Genomic DNA, 25130 nt, shown 5'->3' on the forward strand with positions numbered 1-25130 from the left:
TGTGTTCTTCCGGTGCCATATATTGGATAATATTGCTTTAAACATTAATGGGCGTACCTGAGATATAATGTTGGGCTATTTGCAGTTCTGTCCCTAACTTGAACCACCTAATCAGATATACCCCTAATTCGAAAGCCTGCTCAAATTTGCCCCTCCGTCGTTAGGTGCCCTTACAGAAAAGCCCTTCTGCGCCGTTACCGTCCGGTCAAACAACTTTGACCGTCTTGATAAAAATAGCAAAAAAATTTGAAAAAATCTAAAATTTTGTGAGATCGAAGATACTCATGCGCGCAAGGTGCGTGCAAATTTTCGTGCTATTTGGACATTCCAGGAGCTCGTGGCGAGGAAAAACAGTTAATATGCACGCTTATGAACAGTAAATTTGAAATAAAATAGCAAGAAAATTCAAAAAAATATGAAATTTTTTGGAATCATAGACGCTTGGGTGCACAAGGTGCTTGCGAGTTTTTGTGATCAAATTACATGTGAGGAGCTCTAGCAAGAAAAAACAAAATAGTCATTTTTCCCAAGTTTTTTCCCGAGCCAAATTTTGTTTTTTTCTCCACGAGCCCCTCCAATGTCCAAACACAACAAAAAAATTGCACGCATCTTGTAGACCATAGCCTCTTTAATGCCAAAAAAATTCATATTTTTTGAATTTTTTTGCTATTTTTTTGAATTTACTGTTCACATGCTTACATATTTATTGTTTTTCCTTTGACACGAGCTCCTGGAATGTCCAAACAGCACGAAAATTTGCACACACCTTGCGAACCTGAGTATCTTTGATCTCACAAATTTTCAGATTTTTTAGATTTTTTTGCTATTTTCTTGAGGACGGTCAATGCGCTTTGACCAGCTTTGACCTGCTTTGACCGGACGGTAACGGCACAAAAGGGCATTTCTGTAAGTGCACCTAACGGCGGAGGGGCAAATTTGAGCAGGCTTTGAAATTAGGGGTAAATCTGAGAGTGGGCGCAAATTAGGGGCATAGATGTAAATGTCCCTATAATGTTCTATTCATTCCCATTAACAACCTTCAGGTTAGTGAAGGAAATATGCCCTAGAGGCAATAATAAAGTTGTTATTTATATTTCCTTATATCATGATAAATGTTTATTATTCATGCTAGAGTTGTATTAACCGGAAACTTAGTACATGTGTGAATACATAGACAAAACAGAGTGTCCCTAGTATACCTCTACTTAACTAGCTTGTTAATCAACGATGGTTAAGTTTCCTGACCATAGACATGTGTTATCATTTGATGAACGGGATCACATCATTAGAGAATGATGTGATGGACAAGACCCATCCGTTAGTTTAGCATAAATGATCGTTTAGTTTTATTGCTATTTCTTTCATCATGACTTATACATGTTCCTATGACTATGAGATTATGAAACTCCCGAATACCGGAGGAACACCTTGTGTGCTATCAAACGTCACAACGTAACTGAGTGATTATAAAGATGCTCTACAGGTGTCTCCGATGGTGTTTGTTGAGTTGGCATAGATCGAGATTAGGATTTGTCACTCCGATTGTCGGAGAGGTATCTCTGGGCCCTCTCGGTAATGCACATCACTATAAGCCTTGCAAGCAATGTTACTAATGAGTTAGTTGCGGGATGTTGCATTCCGTAACGAATAAAGAGACTTGCCGGTAACGAGATTGAACTAGGTATGATGATACCGACAATCGAATCTCGGGCAAGTAACATGCCGATGACAAAGGGAACAACGTATGTTGTTATGTGGTTTGACCGATAAAGATCTTCATAGAATATGTAGGAGCGAATATGAGCATCCAGGTTCCGCTATTGGTTATTGACCGGAGATGTGTCTCGGTCATGTCTACATAGTTCTCCAACCCGTAAGGTCCGCATGCTTAACATTCGATGTAGATTTGTATTATTAGTTATGTGATTTGATGTACCAGAGGTTGTTCAGAGTCCCGGATGAGATCACAGACATGACGAGGAGTCTCGAAATGGTCGGTACATAAAGATCGATATATTGGAAGGCTATATTCGGATATCGGAAATGTTCCGAGTGATTCGGGTATTTTTCGGAGTGCCGGAGAGTTATGGGAATTCGCCAAGGGAAGTAGTGGGTCTTAATGGGCCATACGGGAAAGGAGAGAAGGGCCTCAAGTGTTGGCCGCCCCCATGGCAAGTCCGAATTGGACTAGGGAGGGGGCGGCGGCCCCCTCTCTTTCCTTCTCCCTCTCCTACTCCTTCCCTCTCTGCCCTCTTGGAAAAGGAAGGGGACTCCAATTAGGATTGGGAATCCTAGTTGGACTCCCCCTATAGGCGCGCCCCTCCTAGGCCGGCCTCCTTCTCCTCCCTCCTTTATATACGTGGGCAAGGGGCACCCCAAAGGCACTCCAAGTTTTGTCTTAGTCGTGTGTGGTGCCCCCCCTCCACAGTTACACACCTCGGTCATATCGTCGTAGTGCTTTGGCGAAGCCCTGCGCCGGTAACTTCATCATCACCATCACCACGCCGTCGTGCCGATGGAACTCTCCTTCGGCCTCAACTGGATCAAGAGCCAGAGGGACGTCATCGAGCTGAACGTGTGCTGAACACGGAGGTGTCGTACGTTCGTTACTTGGATCAGTTGGATCGCGAAGACATTCGACTACATCAACCGCGTTACTAAACGCTTCCGCTTTCGGTCTATGAGGGTACGTAGACACACTCTCCCCTCTTGTTGCTATGCATCTCCTTGATAGATCTTGTGTGATCGTAGGTAAAAAAATTCAAAAACTGCGTTCCCCAACAGTTAATACCTTCGACATTATTTATTTTGATAGCTCCAGATCGATAAACCTCCTTGATAGCATAGTGTTGGGGAACGTAGTAATTTCAAAAAAATTCCTACGCACACGCAAGATCATGGTGATGCATAGCAATGAGAGAGGAGAGTATCGTTCACATACCCTCATAAACTGTAAGCGGAACCGTTATAAGAATACGGTTGATGTAGTCGTATGTCTTCACGATCCGACTGATCCAAGTACTGAATGTACGGCACCTCCGAGTTCAGCACACGTTCAGCTCGATGATGTCCCACGAACTCCGATCCAGCAGAGCTTCACAGGAGAGTTCCGTCAGTACGACGGCGTGATGACGGTGATGATGTTGCTACCGACGCAGGGCTTCTCCTAAGCACCGCTACGATATGATCGAGGTGGATTATGGTGGAGGGGGGCACCGCACACAGCTTGGAACAATCAACTTCTGTGTCCTAGGGTGCCCCTGCCCCCGTATATAAAGGAGCAAGGGGGGGAGGCCGACCGGCCCTTTCAGGGCGCACCAGGAGGAGGAGGAGTCCTCCTAGTAGGAGTAGGATGATAACCCACAAGTATAGGGGATCAATTGTAGCCTCTTTCGATAAGTAAGAGTGTCGAACCCAACGAGGAGCTAAAGGTAGAACAAATATTCCCTCAAGTTCTATCGATCATCGATACAACTCTACGCACGCTTGATGTTCGCTTTACCTAGAACAAGTATAAAACTAGAAGTACTTTGTAGGTGTCGTTGGATAGGTTTGCAAGAATATAAAGAGCACGTAAATAAAAACTAGGGGCTGTTTAGATAAAGACACAATAAAGTTAGTATAGCGAGTGTGGAAAAGTGGTGGTAGGAGTTACGAAATTGTCCCTAAGCAATTGACTACTTTACTAGACCGATAGCAAGTTTTATGTGGGAGAGGCCATTGCTAGCATGTCATCCCTGACTTAAAATTCTATGCACTTATGATTGGAACCACTGTTCAAGAATTCTGCGAATAAATCAGTTAACGGGCCAGTTAACCTCTACTCGCTAGGTGCCCGACTCGAACAGTGCCTATTCGTGGTGTTAACTGCCCAAGCCGATTAATGGGCCTGTCAGGCCGAGTAATCGGTTGTCAGACCGATTAGTCACCTTGACCAGTTAACACGTGGAAACCAAAGCCCAATATTTTGGCCCGCTCAGCCCCCTCCCGCTCCTACCTCCTACATTAGCTAGGTTTTGGCTCCTAGCGCCCCTCCCACTCCTTTTCCCATCCAGCCCCGATCTGGCTGGCGGCTGGCAGGTCCTCGCCGGCGCCCGGTTAAGTAGCTCCGCCGCTGCATGCTACAGTAGCCCTGCCGGACGCCGCTAGCCTACCTGCTCCTCCTTCCCTTCCATCGGCCGGACTCCTTCACCCGTGGGCTCCTCCCAATCTCTATCCCGGCGGCTGGTCGCCATCTGCTCCCGACTGCCTGCTGCCGTCCCTGCCGCCCTTCTCCTCCATGGCTTCACCGGTGAGCAAGGTAACATATTCTTCCCCTCTCGGTCTCTGTAGCCATTGTGGTCCCATACATCATTGATTGAATTTCCAATTGCATACAACCATACAGTATGATGTGTGAGTGTGATCACTGATCAATATGTATGAGTCCTGATGATCTATTTGGGGAGTAGATGTAATGTAAGTATGTAACTAATTAAGATTAGTAGATGGATGGGTTGTTCCAACTAAATTCTGTGGACACTCACTCCAATTACAGTAAATTAGTAGACGGATGGATGGATTGTTAAGCATCAAGCCATGTATGCCTGTCTATTATAGTAATTATTGATGTGTTAAAATGTTAATGCAGAAACACTCTAATTATAGCAATGAACTAATAATCCATGGATATTCTTCTTACCGTATATTAAATATTAATTGTGGGATGATCTGTACATTAAGAACTCGTTGTTTAGTAAGTTAGGTATAGGTTATATTAATTTTGGGCGGATCTGTACATGCAATAGTTGCCTAGCTGGGATTTCTTATGCTACCATAGACATACTCCAAAGTCCTAACAAATCTGATTTTCTATGGTATGATCTGTAGACTATAGATTAATTATTTAATACTACAGATCGCTCATTGATACTTATTATGTTTGCTCATTCCATATATTTGTAGGGGTCTATGGTTGCCTCTAACGCTGCAAGTTCTCATACTCTCAAAAGAAATTCAGATGACATGGGGTGGGAGTTTGCAACCTTGATCAATCCTTTAGATCTACAGCGAGTGAAGTGCAAGTTGTGTGGAAAGGAGATGGGTGGAGGCGTCAATAGGATGAAGCAACATATTGGGCAGGTAAAGGGGAGCGTGAAAAGTTGCAATATGGCCACACCGGATCAGCAGAAAAGGTGTAAGGATGCTTATGAGGAACCACAAAAGAAGAAGAAGCTGAAAGAAAAACATGATGAAGAAGTACGTGCTGAGGTTGTCATTCAAGTTGATGATGACAAGAATGAGGAAGAGCTTCATGCAATTGGAGAAGGTGAAGCTCGCAAGTCAGGACCTATTGATAAATATGTGATGCCAATTGATCCTTCCATTCCATTGAAGAAGTTCCAACAGAACAAAAATGATGCAATTGATAAGGAGAAAGCTTACAGGGTAGGGCAATATTTGGCTAGATGGATGTACAAGAAAAATATTCCTTTCAATGCTGTCAATGATGATGACTTCAAGCAGTTTTGTGAAGCCCTTGGTCGGTTTGGTTCTAAATGGAAGCCACCTTCCCAATATATGCTCCAAGAGAAGATGTTGCTGCAAGAGGTGGAAAGAACAAAGGATTTGATGCAGCCACACGAGCTTGAGAGGGTGGAAACCGGGTGCTCTATCATGACCGATGCTTGGACCGACAAGAAAAGAAGTATAATGAATTTGTGCGTGCATTGCAAGTTAGGGACCGCCTTCCTTGAATCAAAGGAGGCGTCGGCGGATGCACACACAAGTCTATACATCTTCAATTATGTAGTTGAGTGCATTGATAAAATTGGTATGATTTTTGAAGTCTCAAGTTTACTTTCATTGATTGATTTTCATAATGTTGTAGGTGCTGATTTTGAGATTTTCCATCTTGTAGGTGCTGAAAATGTTGTGCAAGTGGTCACGGACAATGCTTCCAACAACATGGGAGCAAAGGAGATGCTCAAAGGAAAATGGCCAAAGATCTTTTGGAGCTCATGTGCAACTCACACCCTCAATTTGATGGTAGAAGCAGTTGGGAAGCTGAAGCAATTTGGCCCTACAATCACCAAAGCTAAGCAAATGACAATTTTTCTTTATGCACATCATAAAACATTGTCCTTGATGAGGTCTTTCACGAAAAAAGAGACATTGTTAGACCGGGGGTGACACGATTTGCTTCGGCATTTCTTACGTTGCAAAGTTTGGTTTCTAAAAAGAAAGAACTAAGGGCAATGGTTTGTAGTGATGAATGGGAAGCATGCAAGCACACAAAAACGGTGAAAGGCAAGGCGGCCAACGCCACAATAATGAGTAGGGGCTTTTGGAAAAATGTATCACTTTGCATCAAGGTATGTTTATGGGGGCTGTTTGCATCTAGTCATATGTTGGGGTGTTTGCATCTATGTATTTCTACGTTGGGGCTGTTTGCATCTAGTCAAGTAGTCATACTTGTAGTTGTAACTTGTGCATTTCTAATGTTGGGGCTGTTTGAACGTGCTTACATGACTAATTTGATCATTTTTTATGTTACCTTGCAAGGTTTTTGAGCCATTGGTGAAGGTGCTTCGGTTGGCTGATGGGGATGGTCCATCTATGGCCTCTATGTATGGAGAACTAATAAGTGCAAAAAGGGAAATCAAGGTTGCTGTTGAAAATTCAGAAAAAGACTATTTGGTGATCACTAATGCCATGAATACCAAGATGAGTGGGAGGCTGGATTCTCCATTGCACATGGCAGCATACATCTTGAATCCCAAATATAGTTATGCTGACCCGAGCATCTTTACGGATGTGGAGGTAGTGGCTGCGCTTATGGAAGTCATGGAGACATTTTATCATGATGATGACATGAAGAAAAATAAGGTGTTTAACATTGACTTCACCAAGTTTAAAAAGAAAGAGGGTATGTTTGGGAAGGTGGCTGCATTGAAAGCAATGGAGAATAACAATTTCGATGCCGGTAAGCATGTTCTCAAAGTAAATAAAACTTATTATGACATTTATGAAATTGTGGGCTGATTGCATGTTATTTCACTTGTCTCAAATTGTAGGTGATTGGTGGTCAACTTATGGATTACAAACTCCCACATTGCAACACATGGCCATAAGGATACTCAACTTGACCACAAGTTCATCCGGATGTGAAAGAAATTGGAGCACTTTTGAAATGGTAACTCTTAGACTTCTCACAATTAGTCAAATCTGAATATTCTTCTCACAATTAGTCAAATCTGAATATTCTTCTCACAATTTATTTCATGAGGCTTCCATTTTCACTTTGTAGGTAGATGCAAAGAGGAGAAATAAACTAGATGTGGCCCGTAGAGACAATCTAGTTTATATCCAATTCAATGGAAGGATGATTGATAAAAGAAATAAGTTATCCTCTTCTAGTGATGTTCTTCTTGGTGAAGATGCGTCACGAGCACAAGATTGGATATGCGAAGATGCATACATTGATGATGAGTTTGATCCCACTACGGGGGTGCCATACAACATCATTGATGAAGCAATGGAGGAAAGCGAACCTACAGAGCTTCGTAGGAGTGCACGAGTTAGAGAACTCCATGAAGTTGAAGAATACGTTGAGGATGATGATGATGATGAATCTGATCATGGGGTAGATATGGAGGATGATGAGATCGATTACGAGTCCGATGATGATGGGGTGATGGCAACCAAAGATGATGATGATGATGATGATGATGAGCCCCCGCAGCCTTGAGCCATTCGTTGCAAACTTATTTTGCTTGCTATTTGTGTGCCCGAACCTTATGTTCTTAATCCTTATTACCTTGATACCTATTTCTATGTGTGTGGCCGAACCTTGTTAGCATGTTACTTATTTGGCTATTTCTATCTATATAGCTGAACTTATCTGGACCTTGTTACCTATTCGTCTTGTGAACCTTATTATGAATTATATTCGCTATTCCCTATTTGTGTGGCTGCTATTTATCTTTAATGTGGATGCATATTGTGTGGCTGCCATTTATTTTGTATTCCCTATTTGTGTGGCTGCCATTTATATTGACATGTTGGATTGCATACTGTGTGGCTGCATATTTAATTATTTATCTTGATATGTTGGATGCATATTGTTTGTTATTTCCTATATCCGGGTTAATAATTTTACCTCTTGTGATTTTGTTTATGATTTTTATTTTCATGTGCCTATAGTACCATATTTTGCTATATCATATAGCTAGGAGCATTGGAGTGTGGTACAATACATAATTTTTTGGATATATGTTGCTAAATTCCTATTTAATCTACCGATTAATGTTCGACCGATTAATCCAGTTAATAGGCCGATTCACCGATTAATCGTTACTCCTAAGCCGACCGAGCAGTTACCAGTTACCGAGTTCCTCAACATTGATTGGAACTATTAGCAAGCATCCACAACTACTAACGTTCATTAAGGTAAAACCCAACCATAGCAATAAGATATATTGGTCAACCTTCAATCCCATATGCATCAATTTCTATGCTAGGTTGAAGTTTCTGTCACTCTTGTCCTCCAATACATAGTCCTATCAACATACAACTAACCCTATGGTGTGATCCACACGTGCGCTCATATGATGGGCACCAAAGGACAGCAACATAACCACAAGCAAATTAAATAAATCATAGTAATTCACCAATCACCGATAGGACAACGAAAATCTACTCAGACATCATAGGATGGCAACACATCATTGGATAATAATATGAAGCATAAAGCACCATGTTCAAGTAGAGGGTACAGCGGGTTGCGGGAGAGTGGACCGCTGTAGATAGAGGGGGGAAGGTGATGGAGATGTTGGTGAAGATGGCAGAGGTGTTGGTGTAGATTGCGGTGATGATGATGGCCCCCGGCGGCGTTCCAGCGCCACCGGAAGAGAGGGGGAGAGGGCCCCCTCCTTCTGCTTTTCCCTTAACCTTCTCCCTAGATGGGAGAAGGGTTTCCCCTTTGGTCCATGGCCTCCATGGCATGGGAGGGGCGAGAGCCCTTCCGAGATTGGATCTGTCTCTCTGCCTCTCTCTGTTTCTGCATTCTCTAGGATTCTTCCATTTCACCGTTTCTTATATATCCGGAGATCCGTAACTCCGATTGGATTGAAACCTTCGCCCCGATTTTTCTCCAATAATTAGCTTTCTTGCGGCCAAAGAAGAGCAGCAACCGCTTTACGGGGGGGCCACGAGGGTCAGGGGCGCGCCCCCTGCCTTGTGGCCCCCTCGGGCACCGTCTTGCATTGATTCTTTTTCCATATTTCACAAATATTCCAAAAATATTCTCCGTCCGTTTTTATTCCGTTTGGACTCCGTTTGATATGGATTTTCTACGAAACAAAAAACATGCAACAAACAGGAACTCGCACTGGGCACTGGATCAATATGTTAGTCCCCAAAAATAGTATAAAAAGTTGCCAAAAGTATATGAAAGTTGTATAATATTGGCATGGAATAATAAAAAATTATAGATACGACGGAGACGTATCAGCATCCCCAAGCTTAATTCCTGCTCGTCCTCGAGTAGGTAAATGATAAAAAAGATAATTTTTGATGTGGAATGCTACCTAGCATAATCTTGATCACATATCTAATCATGGCATGAATATTAAGACACGAGTGATTCAAAGCAATAGTCTATCATTTGACATTAAGACAATAATACTTCAAGCATACTAACCGAGCAATTATGTCTTATCAAAATAACATAGCCAAAGAAAGCTCATCCCTACAAAATCATATAGTCTGGCTATGCTCCATCTTCACCACACGAAGCATTCAAATCATGCATAACCTCGATGACAAGCCGAGCAATTGGTTCATACTTTTTAACGCGCTTCAGCCTTTTCAACCCTCACGCAATACATGAGCGCAAGCCATGGACATAGCACTATGGGTGGAATAGAATATGATGATGGAGGTTTGTGTGAAGAAGACAAAAAGGAAGAAAGTCTCACATCGACGCGGTTAATCAACGGGCTATAGAGATGCCCATCAATTGGTGTCAATGCGAGGAGTAGGGATTGCTATGCAACGGATGCACTAGAGCTATAAGTGTATGAAAGCTCAAACTGAAACTAAGTGGGTGTGCATCCAACTTGCTTTCTCATGAAGACCTCGGGCATTTGAGGAAACCCATCATCGGAATATACAAGCCAAGTTCTACAATGAAAATTCCCACTAGTATATGTAAGTGATAACTCAAGAGACTCTCTATATGAAGAACATGGTGCTACTCTGAAGCACAAGTGTGGTAAAAGGATAGTAACATTGCCCCTTCTCTCTTTTCTCTCATTTTTTTTATTTTTTTTTCTTTTTTTTCTTTTTTTCTTTTTGATGGGATTCTTTGGCCACTTTATTTTATTTGGGCTTCTTTGGCCTCTTTTATTTATTTTTAAATTCCAGAGTCTCATCCCGACTTGTGGGGGAATCATAGTCTCCATCATCCTTTCCTGACTTGGGCAATGCTCTAATAATGATGATCATCACACTTTTATTTACTTACAACTCAATATTACAACTCGATACTAGAACAAAGATATGACTCTATATGAATGCTTCCGGCGGTGTACCGGGATGTGCAATGATCTAGCATAGCAATGCCATCAAAAACGGACAAGCCATGAAAACATCATGCTAGCTATCTTACGATCATGCAAAGCAATATGACAATAAATGCTCAAGTCATGTATATGATGATGGAAGTAAGTTGCATGGCAATATATCTCGGAATGGCTATGGGAATGCCATGATAGGTAGGTATGGTAGCTGTTTTGAGGAAGATATAAGGAGGCTTATGTGTGATTGAGCGTATCGTATCACGGGGTTTGGATGCACCGACGAAGTTTGCACCAACTCTCGAGGTGAGAAAGGGCAATGCACGGTACCGAAGAGGCTAGCAAGGATGGAAGGGTGAGAGTGCGCATAATCCATGGACTCACATTAGTCATAAAGAATTCATATACTTATTGCAAAATTTTATTAGCCCTCGAAGAAAAGTACTACTACGCATGCCCCTAGGGGGATAGATTGGTAGGAAAAGACCATCGCTCGTCCCCGACCGCCACTCATAAGGAAGACAATCAATAAATACCTCATGCTCCAACTTCGTTACATAATGGTTCACCATACGTGCATGCTACGGGACTTGCAAACCTCAACACAAGTATTTCTCAATTTCACAATTACTCAACTAGCACGACTCTAATATCACCACCTTTATATCGCAAAACTATTGCAAGGAATCAAGCATATCATATTCAGTGATCTACAAGTTTTATGCAGGATTTTATGAGTAACCATGTGAATGACCAATTCCTGTCAACTCGATCTCTAAATAGATATAAGTGAAGCAAGAGAGTTTAATTATTTCTACAAAAGATATGCCCATGTCTAACAAATATAAGTGAAGCAAAAGAGCATTCTACAATTGGCGGTTTTCTATGTGAAGAGAAACAGGCAATCCAAACTTCAAATGATATAAGCGAAGCACATGAAGCATTCTATAAAGCCATACTCAAAAGATTTAAGTGAAGTGCAATGAGCATTCTATAAATCAACCAACGACTATCTCATACCAGCATGGTGCATAAAAGAAAAGTGAAAACTAAATGCAAAAGACGCTCCAAGATTGCACATATCGCATGAACGAAACGAATCCGAAAACATACCGATACTTGATGAAGAAAGATGGGATGCCTTCCGGGGCATCCCCAAGCTTAGACGCTTGAGTATCCTTGAATATTTACTTGGGGTTCCTTGGGCATCCTCAAGCTTGAGCTCTTGCCTCTCCTTATTCTCCTCACATCGAGACCTCCTTGATCTTCGAACACTTCATCCACACAAAACTCAACAGAAAACTCGGTAAGATCCGTTAGTATAATAAAGCAAATCACTACTCTAAGTACTGTTGCAAACCAATTCATATTTTTTTTCATTTTAGCTAATGTAATATAACTTTTCCATGGCTTAATCCACTGATATAAATCGATAGTTTCATCAAAACAAGCAAACTATGCATCAAAAACAGAATCTGTCTAAAACAGAACAGTCTGTAATAATCTGAACATTCACCATACCTATGGTACTCCACAAATTCTACAAAAATTAGGAAAAATAAAAAAAATTATAAGAAGATAGTGAAAAAAGTTTCAGAACTGTTTGACGTTCCAGTAAAAAATGTAAAATCGCACACTACAGCCAAAGTTTCTGTCCTGCACCGTACAAACCAACAAGTAATCTAAAACATCCTAAAGGCAAACCTTGGCACATTATTTTTATTTTTAAACTTTATAAAAGCACACAACATAAATAAATGACTCTCTAAAACTTCCAGGTTGTCTCCCTGGCAGCGCTTTCTTTAAAGCCATTAAGCTAGACATATAGTGCTCAAGTAATGGATCCACCCGGATCCCAAGGTATATCAAAGCCAATTTGAATCAACAATGATTTTTAATTTAGTAGTGAGCACAAAGTAACATATATCATGCAACAACGAAGTCTAAATCTATTCCTATGCATAGGCATGTCATAAAAGAACAATTCATGCACACATAGTAAAGGCCAATGCATAGTATAAACAGTTTCTTAGAAAAAATCATGTGGGAAACATAGAGAGGTGGAGATATAGTTCCTCTCTCATAATAATTGCAAGTAGGAGCAGCAAGCACATGCATATTATATCTATCAAAATCATCATGTGTAATAGTAAAACGCAACCCATCAATATAATCCTTAACAAGAGTAAACTTCTCCAATATAGTGTAGTTGGGAGAATTCAAAAAGATAATAGGACTATCATGCATGGGTGCAATAGCAACAATTTCATGTTTAACATAAGGAACTATAGAAAGTTCATCTTCATAAGCATAATTCATATGTAACATCCCAAATTTTCAATTTGGAATGTTATACATTAGATCATCATGCATATCATATTTTATTTTGCTTTTGGTTTTGATCCTAGAAAATCCTAAGCAACTCAAGGACCCACGGAGAGAGTTGGGGATTTCGTTATTTACATATTTGAGTTTTCTCAAATTTTGTAAACAGGATCATTTGATTTTATTTATTTTATCAACAATTATTTCTATTACAAAAATATGAGAGAGGGAATAAAATGACTTTCCCAAAATATAGAAATATTGAGGATTTAATAAAAAAATCAAATAAGATTTATTTCGGAGTTTTTTTGGTATTTTTATTTGAATTTAGGAAAAATGCGTGTTTTTCAAAATTGCATTTAGGGCCCAAATAAATGTTCACTTTATCGGGCTTGATTTTAGAAGCCCGGGAAAATTTATTTCGGGATTTTTGGAGTCCGTTTAGTATTTCTTTTTATTTTTTTCTTCCGAGCGGAATTATTAAAAAAATCAGCGGAACCGACTATGGGCCGTACTCGGCCAGGACTCCCCTGGCCGAGGCCTTTATAAGGCGCTGCCCCGGGGCCCGAGAGCCCAGCCGCCCCAGCCCCCAAACCCTAGCCGCCCCAGCCCCAGCCCCGCCGCCGCCGCCAGCCGCCGATCCGCCGGAGCCGCGCGTCGCCCGAGGTTCGCCGCCCTCGAAATCCGTGCTGTTTTAAAAAAAAATTCTGTTCGTCGTTTTTCTTTTTCGTCGGATTTTTCCGCGGTTATTTTCTGATCCGATTTTCGTTTTAGTATAACTTTTCGCTTGTTTATCAGAATCAGGCGATTCAAGCGCCTGGAGTTTCGTCTCGAAACCCTCTTTCTGAATAATCAACTTAAACAAGTTTTTGCTACTGTAAAATTTGACTTAGACCCAGATTACTAGAACGAAGTTGTTTTCTTTCGCCGTTTGATTTCTTTTGCTTCGTTCGATTTGATTCTTTTGCAAACCAGGGTTCTTAAGTTGAGCTTTCTGGTTAGATCTTCTATTTGAGTTTTACCCGTGCATTAGATGAGTACTTATTGTATGCTTGTTGTTTGTCTACGATAGAATACCCGGAGTGCGCCGCCTATTACTTTGAATCTCTAGGTTTCGCGGATCATCAGCAGGGCAAGTAACACTTTGATCATACCTTTTTCTACAACCCAGTTTTATTGCATTAGATCAATCCTCACACATTGCATGATTAGGATCTAATTAAATTGTGGGATGGGAAGTAGATGAGGTAGTACCTATTACCTGTTTATTATCAAACCTTTGGGAGTTACTTCTACGTTTGCTTATTATTCCATGCTATGCTAGTAGACGTGGATTGGGTGAGTGAAATCCATGACAGATGTGAGATTGATAATTAATGGTTTATCTAAGGTGGCAACTTAAACACACATCTGGGTGGATTGAGGCACCTGGTTTCCAGGACTTGCCTGTTTTTCTTTTGGACCGCCACCCAGGCTCAAAGGGATCATGAGATTATTCATACTAGAAACTTCCGTGTGCAGCCACAAGCCATTATGGGCTCTGGCATAGTTGACTAAGTTGTGTGAACTCTTACAGTGGTAGACTAGTAGATGTAGGGGATGTAGGTGGTACGGTCTACCCGATCGTAAGGTGCTAGCGCTTCTGAAAGACTATGTCTCGGTCATCCGTTTCTCAAACACCCTGTAGTGCGAGAAACCAAACGGAGGCGATCGAGTCTTGTGGGGAAAAGTGCGCAAACCTCTGCAGAGTGTAATAAACTAATCATGATTAGCCGTGTCCCCGGTTATGGACATCTTGAGTATCTAGTACTTGGATTTTCATGTGAATCTCAACATGTTACTCTAAAATTAATTTTGTTGGGTTAATGATGATGCTTAATTGGGATTGAGAATGCTATCAACCATTCTCAATGTTTAACAACCACCATGATAGTAATTAAATTTATTCCTTTGAAGTAGGGAAAAATTGGCTTTATGCAAAAACTGTAACCATAGAGCTTTCCACCAGCCAAATATGCATATAGTATAGCTGTTGCATTCCATTACTCTCTATGTGTTACCTTGCCGGCATATTCCATGTGCTGACCCGTTTTCGGGCTGCAATGTTAATGTTGCAGACTTTTCAGACGACGATTAAGGAGTTTTAGGTCGTGGTCCTATACTCAGTGATGCCGTTGGAGTTGATGGACTCACCTATCTTCCAAGCCTTCCGCTGTTATCGTTATTAGATGGCCTTAAGCCATATTTATTGTAATAAGTTCTCTTTTGAGACACTCGATGTAATAAGTGTGTGATTGCTACTCTGCTATAAATCCTCCGAGTACTGTGTGGTGTCAGCATTACTGATCCAGGGATGACACCGGAGCACAGAGATCAGACTGTTTGAGGTCTGGTCGCTACAGAGATGGTATCAGAGCACACGCTGACTGTAGGACACGACCACTAAGTTAAAGACCTAGATCACTACTCACTCTCTTCTCTTCTGACCTCTCATCTTTTCTACTCTTTAGGATGGCCGATGCAAGGAACAAGTTCACCCAACCAGATGAAGATACACCCTTTGCATGCCACTTGAAGGAAGTCACTAGGTACCTGAACATAGGAATACCAAGCTTCACGGGAACCTACAACGCCACTTTACCTGAAGAAGAGTGCTGGATGATTCAAGTTCAAGTTCCAGGAAGGACGTTCATGCCAGTCACTGAGCCCATAGAGTTTTCTTTTGATGCACCAACTTGGAGTCTAGGAAAGAGTATGGCAGCTCACATTGCCATGGGACGCATTGGAGAAGTCTACCGCAAGGATCTCAAGGATACTATCTACCAGATTTGTGGGCGCCGAGATGAACACTGGGAGATGATCAGCACCAGGAAAGATAGATCAATTGCAACTTTTATTCAGGAGTTAAATCAGCACATTTGACGACAGGAGAATCAGATGTGCGCCGACATGATAGATCTGAAGAAGGCTAAGACTAGAATCAAGGAACTGGAGGAAGAACTCAAGGCTACACGTGAAGATTATGAAGAAGAAATTGAAGTATTGGTGGATAAGAATGCCGACCTAACTATGAAGCTAGCAGTATTTACGGGAGGCCTGACACCAGTAGATGAAGACGAAGAACCCAAGAAGATTAGCCCAGAAGACTACATCATCATTGACGGCACCGACTCGGAAGCAGATAGTAGCGATGATGACTATGTTGATGAAGCAGGAGCAGATATCATGGAGTCTACAACCGTAGAATATTTCTAGTAGACCACCTCATCAGTAGTAGTAGTCCACCATGTAAATATAGTAGTCCGAGCACTTTGCGATAGTTAGATCGATTGTATGCCTTGTTTGTTTGACTGAAGTGAATTGTTTGCTTTTGCCTCATGTGCATATGGGTAGTGTTTTCTCTTTAGACCCCCTCTATTATTATATCTCGTCTTTTCTAAACCCTCAGATGCCTCCGAGACGTGACCCCGGATTTGCCTTTCCGCCGGAACTCACCCAGTTGATCCAGCAGCAAAACACCTTGATGCAGTTGCTAGTTCAGAATCAGAATCAGGGAAACAACAACAACAACCCACCACCACCACCACCACCTGTTGACCACTTAGCCTGTTTTCTTAGGCTGAATCCGCCGATGTTTTCCAGCAGCATCGAGCCGATAGTAGCAGATGATTGGCTCCGCAAGATAGCTAGGGAGTTGACCACAGCAGGATGCACAGATGCGGAGAAGGTTAAGTTTGCCGCACATCAGTTGGAAGGACCCGCAACATCCTGGTGGGAGAATTTCACAACCACCTTCCCAGTCGACACTGTCACATGGGACCAGTTTCAGCAGGCTTTCCGTACTGCCCATGTTCAGCAGGAGCAATGGCCATGAAGAAGCGTGAGTTTCGTAACTTGCGCCAAGGAGGACGGACAGTTGGCCAGTATGTGGAGGAGTTTAGTAAGCTAGCACGTTATGCCCCAGATGACGTTGCTACGGATGCAGCTAAGCAGGAGAAATTCCTGGAAGGACTGAATGATGAGTTGAGTATGCAGTTGATGGTAGCCACCTTCAACAACTACCAGGAGTTGGTAGATCGTGCTCTTATGATTGAAGGGAAGCAGCAGCAAATTGAGAACCGCAAGAGGAAGTATGGACAAGGAAAGTATAATTCAGGAGCTCAGCAGAAGCCACGTTTTACCCCTAGGCCGGGAGGACATTTTCAGCATACCCATGGAGTAGGTAGCTTGCACAATCACAATGGCACCAAGAATGGTAATGGGAATGGAGGAAGCAATGGACAGAACCGCAACACCCCATCAACCCCAGCCAAGAAGGACTTGAGCCACGTCACTTGCTATAAGTGTTCGATGCCAGGACATTATGCAAATGAATGTCCTGAAGGCCAAAATGGCAATGGAAGTTCTGGGAAGAAGCCGAACCCTTTCAACAGGAGACAGGTGAACCACGTTAGCGTGGAGGAGGTTGAAGCTCAGCCCGATGCAGTAATAGGTAAGTTTTTGGTTAAGTCATTTACTGCACTCGTTCTTTTTGATACTGGTGCATCGCATTCATACATCTCAAGGGGATTTGTGGATAAGTATAACCTACCAACCCAAGCCCTTAGGTCACCCATGTTAGTAACCTCGCCAGGAGCAGAGTATGTGGCTAGTCTATGGTGTGATCGGTTACCATTAAGGATTTGTAACTATGTTTTTCCCTCAGACCTAGTAGTATTGGAATCTCAAGGATTGGATGTGATATTAGGCATGGATTGGTTATCAAAGTATGAAGGGAATATTGAGTGTGCTAGTAAGTCAATTTTTCTTACCACACCAGAAGGGAGAAGGATCAAGTATGTATCCCGGCATGTGCCAAAGAGGACCCAAGTAAATTGCCTAACAGGAGTTGTGCAGGAGGAAGTACCAGTGGTAAAGGATTTCCCTGATGTATTTCCCGAAGAGTTGCCAGGCATGCCACTGGATAGAGACATTGAGTTTTTGATTGAGCTTTTGCCAGGCATTGGGCCAATATCAAAGAGACCATATAGGATGCCAGCAAAGGATTTGGTGGAAATTAAGAAGCAGATTAAGGAGTTACTGGATAAGGGATATATTCGCCCAAGTTCTTTGCCTTGGGGATAGCCAGTACTTCTAGTGGAGAAGAAGGATGGATCGTTAAGGATGGTTGTTGATTATCGAGGATTGAACGAAGTAACAATCAAGAACAAGTACCCACTACCAATGATCAACGATCTGTTTGATCGATTGCAAGGAGCTAAAGTGTTTTCCAAGATCGATTTGCGATCAGGATAGCACCAGTTGAAGAATCGAGAACATGATATTCCGAAGACAGCTTTTACTACCAGGTATGGGCTGTATGAGTATACCGTTATGTCATTTGGTCTGACTAACGCGCCTGCCTATTTTATGAATATGATGAACAAAGTGTTTATGGAGTTTTTGGATAAGTTCGTCGTAGTGTTCATTGATGATATTCTGGTATATTCGAAGAATGAAGAGGAGCATAAGGAGCATTTGCGTTTGGTACTTGGAAAGCTCAGAGAACACCAATTATATGCCAAGTTCAGCAAATGTGAGTTTTGGTTGAAGGAAGTAGGATTCCTCGGACACGTTATATCCGGAGAAGGTATAGCAGTAGATCCCGCTAAAGTTGAAACCGTGACCAAGTGGGAAGCCCCAACTACCGTTGGAGAGATCCGTAGTTTTCTTGGACTCGCAGGATACTACCGGAGGTTTATTGAGAATTTCTCAAAGATTGCGAAGCCTATGACGGAGTTGTTGAAGAAGGATACTAAGTTCAAATGGACTGAGGAGTGTGAGGCAAGTTTTCAGGAATTGAAGAACCGTTTGGTTACCTCACCAGTGTTGATTTTGCCAGATCAGACCAAGGATTATGAGGTGTATTGCGACGCTTCACGTCGAGGACTTGGAGCAGTGCTTATGCAGGAAGGGAAAGTTGTTTCATATGCCTCAAGACAACTGAAGCCCCATGAGTTGAATTATGCCACGCATGATTTGGAGTTAGCAGCCAGAGTGCATGCATTGAAGACATGGAGACATTTCCTCATTGGAAACCATTGTGAGGTGTACACGGATCATAAGAGTTTGAAGTACATTTTTACACAGAAGGAGTTGAACCTCAGACAAAGGAGATGGTTGGAGCTCATCAAGGATTATGATATGAGATTGCATTATCATCCCGGGAAGGCTAATGTAGTAGCTTATGCATTAAACCGCAAGAGCCATGTCAATACGTTAATGACGGGAGAAATACCCAAGGAGTTAGCAGAAAATCTTCGTGAACTATGTGTGGAAATAGTTCCGAGAGGCTATGTAGCAGCGTTGGAAATCCAGTCAACTTTGATGGATAGAATCAGAGAGGCTCAGAAATCTGACAAGGAGATTGCTTCTATAAAAGAGAAAATGAGCCAAGGAAAAGCTAAAGGATTTCGTGAGGATGAGCACGACACCCTATGGTTTGAAGACCGTGTTTACGTGCCCAATGACCCGGAGATCAGAAAGTTGATTCTGCAAGAGGCACATGATTCACCGTATTCGATTCACCCAGGAAATACCAAGATGTATTTGGATTTGAAGGATATTTTCTGGTGGACCGGAATGAAGAAGGATATTGCGGAGTATGTAGCAGTTTGTGACGTATGTCAGAGAGTAAAGGCAGAGCATCAGAAGCCAGCAGGATTGTTACAACCATTGCCGATACCCGAATGGAAGTGGGATAAGCTAGGAATGGATTTTATCACGGGATTACCAAGGACTCGTTCAGGCTGTGACTCGATTTGGGTTGTAGTTGATCGATTGACGAAGGTAGCTCATTTCATCCCAGTAAAGACCACTTACACCAGTGCTAAGTTGGCGAAGATATACATGACCAGGATCGTATGTTTGCATGGAGTTCCGAGGAGTATCGTATCAGATAGAGGAACCCAGTTTACCTCAAAGTTCTGGAAGCAGTTGCATGAGACTTTGGGTACTAGGCTAGAATTTAGTACAACTTTTCATCCGCAGACAGATGGACAGACCGAGAGAGTCAATCAGATTTTGGAGGATATGCTGAGAGCTTGTGCGCTAGATTATGGATCTAGTTGGGACGATAATTTGCCATATGCAGAGTTCTCTTACAATAATAGCTATCAGACCAGTTTGAAGATGGCCCCTTTCGAAGCTCTGTACGGAAGGAGGTGCAGGACACCGTTGTCGTGGGACGAAGTTGGAGACCGCCAGTTGTTTGGACCAGACTTGATTAAGGAGTCTGAACAGAAGGTGAAGTTGATTCGCGATAGGCTCAAGGTAGCCCAATCCAGGCAGAAGAGCTACGCAGATTCTAAACGCAAGGAGACAGTTTATGAAGTCGGAGACAGAGCTTATCTTCGAGTATCCCCACTTCGAGGGATTAAGCGCTTTGGAGTTAAGGGGAAGTTAGCGCCACGATTTGTAGGGCCATATCAAGTTTTGGAGCGTATGGGAGAAGTGTCCTACAAGTTGGAATTGCCAGAAGGATTGACAGGAGTTCATGATGTGTTCCACGTTTCTCAGTTGAAGAAGTGTCACACGGAGATGACTGACATACCTTTGAGAGACACAGTGCCATTAGAAGTAATTCAGTTGGATAACAATTTGACCTATGAGGAGAAACTAGTCAAGATTCTCGAGTTTGCCATCCGAGTCACTCGCAGCAAGGTTATCAAGTTTTGCAAAGTTCAGTGGAGCCACCACACGGAGGATGAAGCCACCTGGGAGCGAGAGGAAGATTTGCTCAAGGACCACCCTCACCTATTTTCTAGCCAACCCGAATCTCGAGGGCGCGATTCATCTTAAGGGGGGTAGGTTTGTAACATCCCAAATTTTCAATTTGGAATGTTATACATTAGATCATCATGCATATCATATTTTATTTTGCTTTTGGTTTTGATCCTAGAAAATCCTAAGCAACTCAAGGACCCACGGAGAGAGTTGGGGATTTCGTTATTTACATATTTGAGTTTTCTCAAATTTTGTAAACAGGATCATTTAATTTTATTTATTTTATCATCAATTATTTCTATTACAAAAATATGAGAGAGGGAATAAAATGACTTTCCCAAAATTTAGAAATATTGAGGATTTAATAAAAAAATTAAATAAGATTTATTTCGGAGTTTTTTTGGTATTTTTATTTGAATTTAGGAAAAATGCGTGTTTTTCAAAATTGCATTTAGGGCCCAAATAAATGTTCACTTTATCGGGCTTGATTTTAGAAGTCCGGGAAAATTTATTTCGGGATTTTTGGAGTCCGTTTAGTATTTCTTTTTATTTTTTTCTTCCAAGCGGAATTATTAAAAAAAACAGTGGAACCGACTATGGGCCGTACTCGGCCAGGACTCCCCTGGCCGGGGCCTTTATAAGGCGCTGCCCCGGGGCCCAAGAGCCCAGCCGCCCTAGCCCCCAAACCCTAGCCGCCCCAGCCCTAGCCCCGCCGCCGCCAGCCGCCGCCGCCGCCCCGCCGCCGATCCGCCGGAGCCACGCGTCGCCCGAGGTTCGCCGCCCTCGAAATCCGTGCTGTTTTAAAAAAAAAATCTGTTCATCGTTTTTCTTTTTCGTCGGATTTTTCCGCGGTTATTTTCTGATCGCGATTTCTGATCCAATTTTCGTTTTAGTATAACTTTTCGCTCGTTTATCGGAATCAGGCGATTCAAGTGCCTGGAGTTTCGTCTCGAAACCCTCTTTCCGAATAATCAACTTAAACAAGTTTTTGCTATTGTAAAATTTGACTTAGATCCAGATTACTAGAACGAAGTTGTTTTCTTTCGCCGTTTGATTTCTTTTGCTTCGTTCGATTTGATTCTTTTGCAAACCAGGGTTCTTAAGTTGAACTTTCTGGTTAGATCTTCTATTTGAGTTTTACCCGTGCATTAGATGAGTACTTATTGTATGCTTGTTGTTTGTCTACGATAGAATACCCGGAGTGCGCCGCCTGTTACTTTGAATCTCTAAGTTTCACAGATCATCAGCAAGGCAAGTAACACTTTGATCATACCTTTTTCTACAACCCAGTTTTATTGCATTAGATCAATCCTCACACATTGCATGATTAGGATCTAATTAAATTGTGGGATGGGAAGTAGATGAGGTAGTACCTATTACCTGTTTATTATCAAACCTTTGGGAGTTACTTCTACGTTTGCTTATTATGCCATGCTATGCTAGTAGACGTGGAAATGGTGAGTGAAATGCATGACAGATGTGAGATTGATAATTAATGGTTTATCTAAGGTGGCAACTTAAACACACATCTGGCTGGATTGAGGCACCTGGTTTCCAGGACTTGCCTGTTTTTCTTTTGGACCGCCACCCAGGCTCAAAGGGATCATGAGATTATTCATACTAGAAACTTCCGTGTGCAGCCACAAGCCATTATGGGCTCTGGCATAGTTGACTAAGTTGTGCGAACTCTTACAGTGGTAGACTAGCAGATGTAGGGGATGTAGGTGGTACGGTCTACCCGATCGTAAGGTGCTAGCACTTCTGAAAGACTATGTCTCGGTCATCCATTTCTCAAACACCCTGTAGTGCGAGAAACCAAACGGAGGCGATCGAGTCTTGTGGGGAAAAGTGCGCAAACCTCTGCAGAGTGTAATAAACTAATCATGATTAGCCGTGTCCCCGGTTATGGACATCTTGAGTATCTAGTACTTGGATTTTCATGTGAATCTCAACATGTTACTCTAAAATTAATTTTGTTGGGTTAATGATGATGCTTAATTGGGATTGAGAATGCTGTCAACCATTCTCAATGTTTAACAACCACCATGATAGTAATTAAATTTATTCCTTTGAAGTAGGGAAAAATTGGCTTTATGCAAAAACTGTAACCATAGAGCTTTCCACCAGCCAAATATGCATATAGTATAGCTGTTGCATTCCATTACTCTCTATGTGTTACCTTGCCAGCATATTCCATGTGCTGACCCGTTTTCGGGCTGCAACGTTAATGTTGCAGACTTTTCAGACGACGATTAAGGAGGTTTAGGTCGTGGTCCTATACTCAGTGATGCCGTTGGAGTTGATGGACTCACCTATCTTCCAAGCCTTCCGCTGTTATCGTTATTAGATGGCCTTAAGCCATATTTATTGTAATAAGTTCTCTTTTGAGACACTCGATGTAATAAGTGTGTGATTGCTACTCTGCTATAAATCCTCTGAGTACTATGTGGTGTCCACATTACTGATCCAGGGATGACACCGGAGCACAGAGATCAGACTGTTTGAGGTCTGGTCGCTACATCATATTGGCATCTTGGCCACAAGCATAGCAAGAATCATCAAAAAGGGATATTTCAAAAGAATCAACGGGATCATAACAATCATCATAGCATTCATCCTTCGGTAAGCACGAAGGGAAATTAAACAATGTACGAGTTGAAGAGTTACTCTCATTAGAAGGTAGGAACGGGTGATCAATCCGCTCTTCCTCCTCATCTTTTTCATCCAATGAGCTCACAATGTCATTAATTTGAGCATACCAATGCAACATATGAATTTGATCCCATAATATTTTCCCTTTTTGAGTCAAGCGATAATCCCTAAAGTATTCACGTTGATCCAACGTGTCTCCCATTACATAATTGAATGGGGTTTTCTCAGTATTATCAAAGTAGTACATAATATTTTTCACATAACCAGCATCGAGGGTTTTAGGAGGTTCCCCATCTCCATGAGTAGTAGGTACACCTAATTTTTTTGGTATTTCGTGTTCCATATCCATAACTAAAGATAGAGAACAACAAATAAAAATTACTCAGTGATAAAGCAAACAAGCACACACGAGAATATTCACCCCATGCCATGACTCCCCGGCAACGCCGCCAGAAAAAGGTCTTGATAACCCACAAGTATAGGGGATCAATTGTAGCCTCTTTCGATAAGTAAGATTGTCGAACCCAACGAGGAGCTAAAGGTAGAACAAATATTCCCTCAAGTTCTACCGAGCACCGGTACAACTCTACGCACGCTTCATGTTCGCTTTACCTAGAACAAGTATAAAACTAGACGTACTTTGTAGGTGCTGTTGGATAGGTTTGCAAGAATATAAAGAGCACGTAAATAAAAACTAGGGGCTGTTTAGATAAAGACACAATAAAGTTAGTATAGCGAGTGTGGAAAACTGGTGGTAGGAGTTGCGAAATTGTCCCTAAGCAATTGACTACTTTACTAGACCGATAGCAAGTTTTATGTGGGAGAGGCCACTGCTAGCATGTCATCCCTGACTTGGAATTCTATGCACTTATGATTGGAACTATTAGCAAGCATCCGCAACTACTAACATTCATTAAGGTAAAACCCAACCATAGCATTAAGATATATCGGTCCCCCTTCAAACCCGTATGCATCAATTTCTATGCTAGGTTGAAGCTTCTGTCACTCTTGCCCTCCAATACATAGTCCTATCAACATACAACTAACCCTATGGTGTGATTCACGCGCGCGCTCATATGATGGGCACCAAAGGACAGCAACATAACCACAAGCAAATTAAATCAATCATAGTAATTCACCAATCACCGATAGGACAACGAAAATCTACCCAGACATCATAGGATGGCAACACATCATTGGATAATAATATGAAGCATAAAGCACCTTGTTTAAGTAGAGGGTACATCGGGTTGCGGGAGAGTGGACCGCGGTATATAGAGGGGGGAAGGTGATGGAGACGTTGGTGAAGATGGCGGAGGTGTTGGTGTAGATTGCGGTGATGATGATGGGCCCTGGCGGCGTTCCGGCACCACCAGAAGAGAGGGGGAGAGGGCCCCCTCCTTCTTATTCTTCCTTGACCTTCTCCCTAGATGGGAGAAGGGTTTCCCCCTGGTACATTTCCTCCATGGCATGGGAGGGGCGAGAGCCCCTCTGAGATTGGATCTGTCTCTCTGTTTCTCTCTGTTTCTGCGTTCTTTGGGATTCTGCCCTTTCACCATTTCTTATATATCCGGAGATCCGTAACTCTGATTGGATTGAAACCTTCGCACCGATTTTTCTCCGAAAATTAGCTTTCTTGCGGCCAAAGAAGAGAAGCAACCGCCTTACGGGGGCCCCACGAGGGTTTGGGGCGCGCCCAGGGGGGCAGATGCGCCCCCTGCCTCGTGGCCCCCTCAGGCACCGTCTCGCGTTGATTATTTTCCCATATTTCACAAATATTCCAAAAATATTCTCCGTCCGTTTTTATTCCGTTTGGACTCCGTTTGATAT

At 42.3% G+C, this 25130-nt stretch overlaps 1 protein-coding gene across 2 annotated transcripts; it reads left to right on the top strand.

Annotated features, from left to right (window-relative positions):
* Positions 1-4011: 4011 nt before the first annotated feature.
* On the top strand, positions 4012-7943 carry LOC125550665. 2 transcript variants are annotated; one of them, XM_048713712.1, is made up of 6 exons: positions 4019-4300; positions 4945-5812; positions 5900-6353; positions 6544-6964; positions 7056-7174; positions 7289-7943. In XM_048713712.1, the coding sequence occupies exons 3-6, from the start codon at positions 6237-6239 to the stop codon at positions 7727-7729; spliced, it is 1098 nt and encodes a 365-aa protein (XP_048569669.1). In that variant the 5' UTR covers positions 4019-4300; positions 4945-5812; positions 5900-6236; the 3' UTR covers positions 7730-7943. The 2 variants fall into 2 exon arrangements, with proteins under 2 accessions (XP_048569668.1, XP_048569669.1); XM_048713711.1 differs by lacking the exons at positions 6544-6964; positions 7056-7174; positions 7289-7943 and having other exon boundaries at positions 4012-4300; positions 5900-6537.
* The last annotated feature ends 17187 nt before the right edge of the window (positions 7944-25130 follow it).

The sequence above is a fragment of the Triticum urartu genome, chromosome 4 (assembly GCF_003073215.2).
Source record: "Triticum urartu cultivar G1812 chromosome 4, Tu2.1, whole genome shotgun sequence".
In the NCBI taxonomy this organism is placed as follows: domain Eukaryota; kingdom Viridiplantae; phylum Streptophyta; class Magnoliopsida; order Poales; family Poaceae; genus Triticum; species Triticum urartu.

What these genes read in the sequence shown, in the direction of transcription:
- LOC125550665 (XM_048713711.1), top strand. Translation starts at nt 4,280, where the DNA reads ATGGCTTCACCGGTGAGCAAG. An exon ending in TGGCTTCACCGGTGAGCAAG is followed by an intron (nt 4,301 to 4,944) that starts GTAACATATTCT and finishes ATATATTTGTAG; the next exon opens with GGGTCTATGGTTGCCTCTAA. An exon ending in TGAGTGCATTGATAAAATTG is followed by an intron (nt 5,813 to 5,899) that starts GTATGATTTTTG and finishes TCCATCTTGTAG; the next exon opens with GTGCTGAAAATGTTGTGCAA.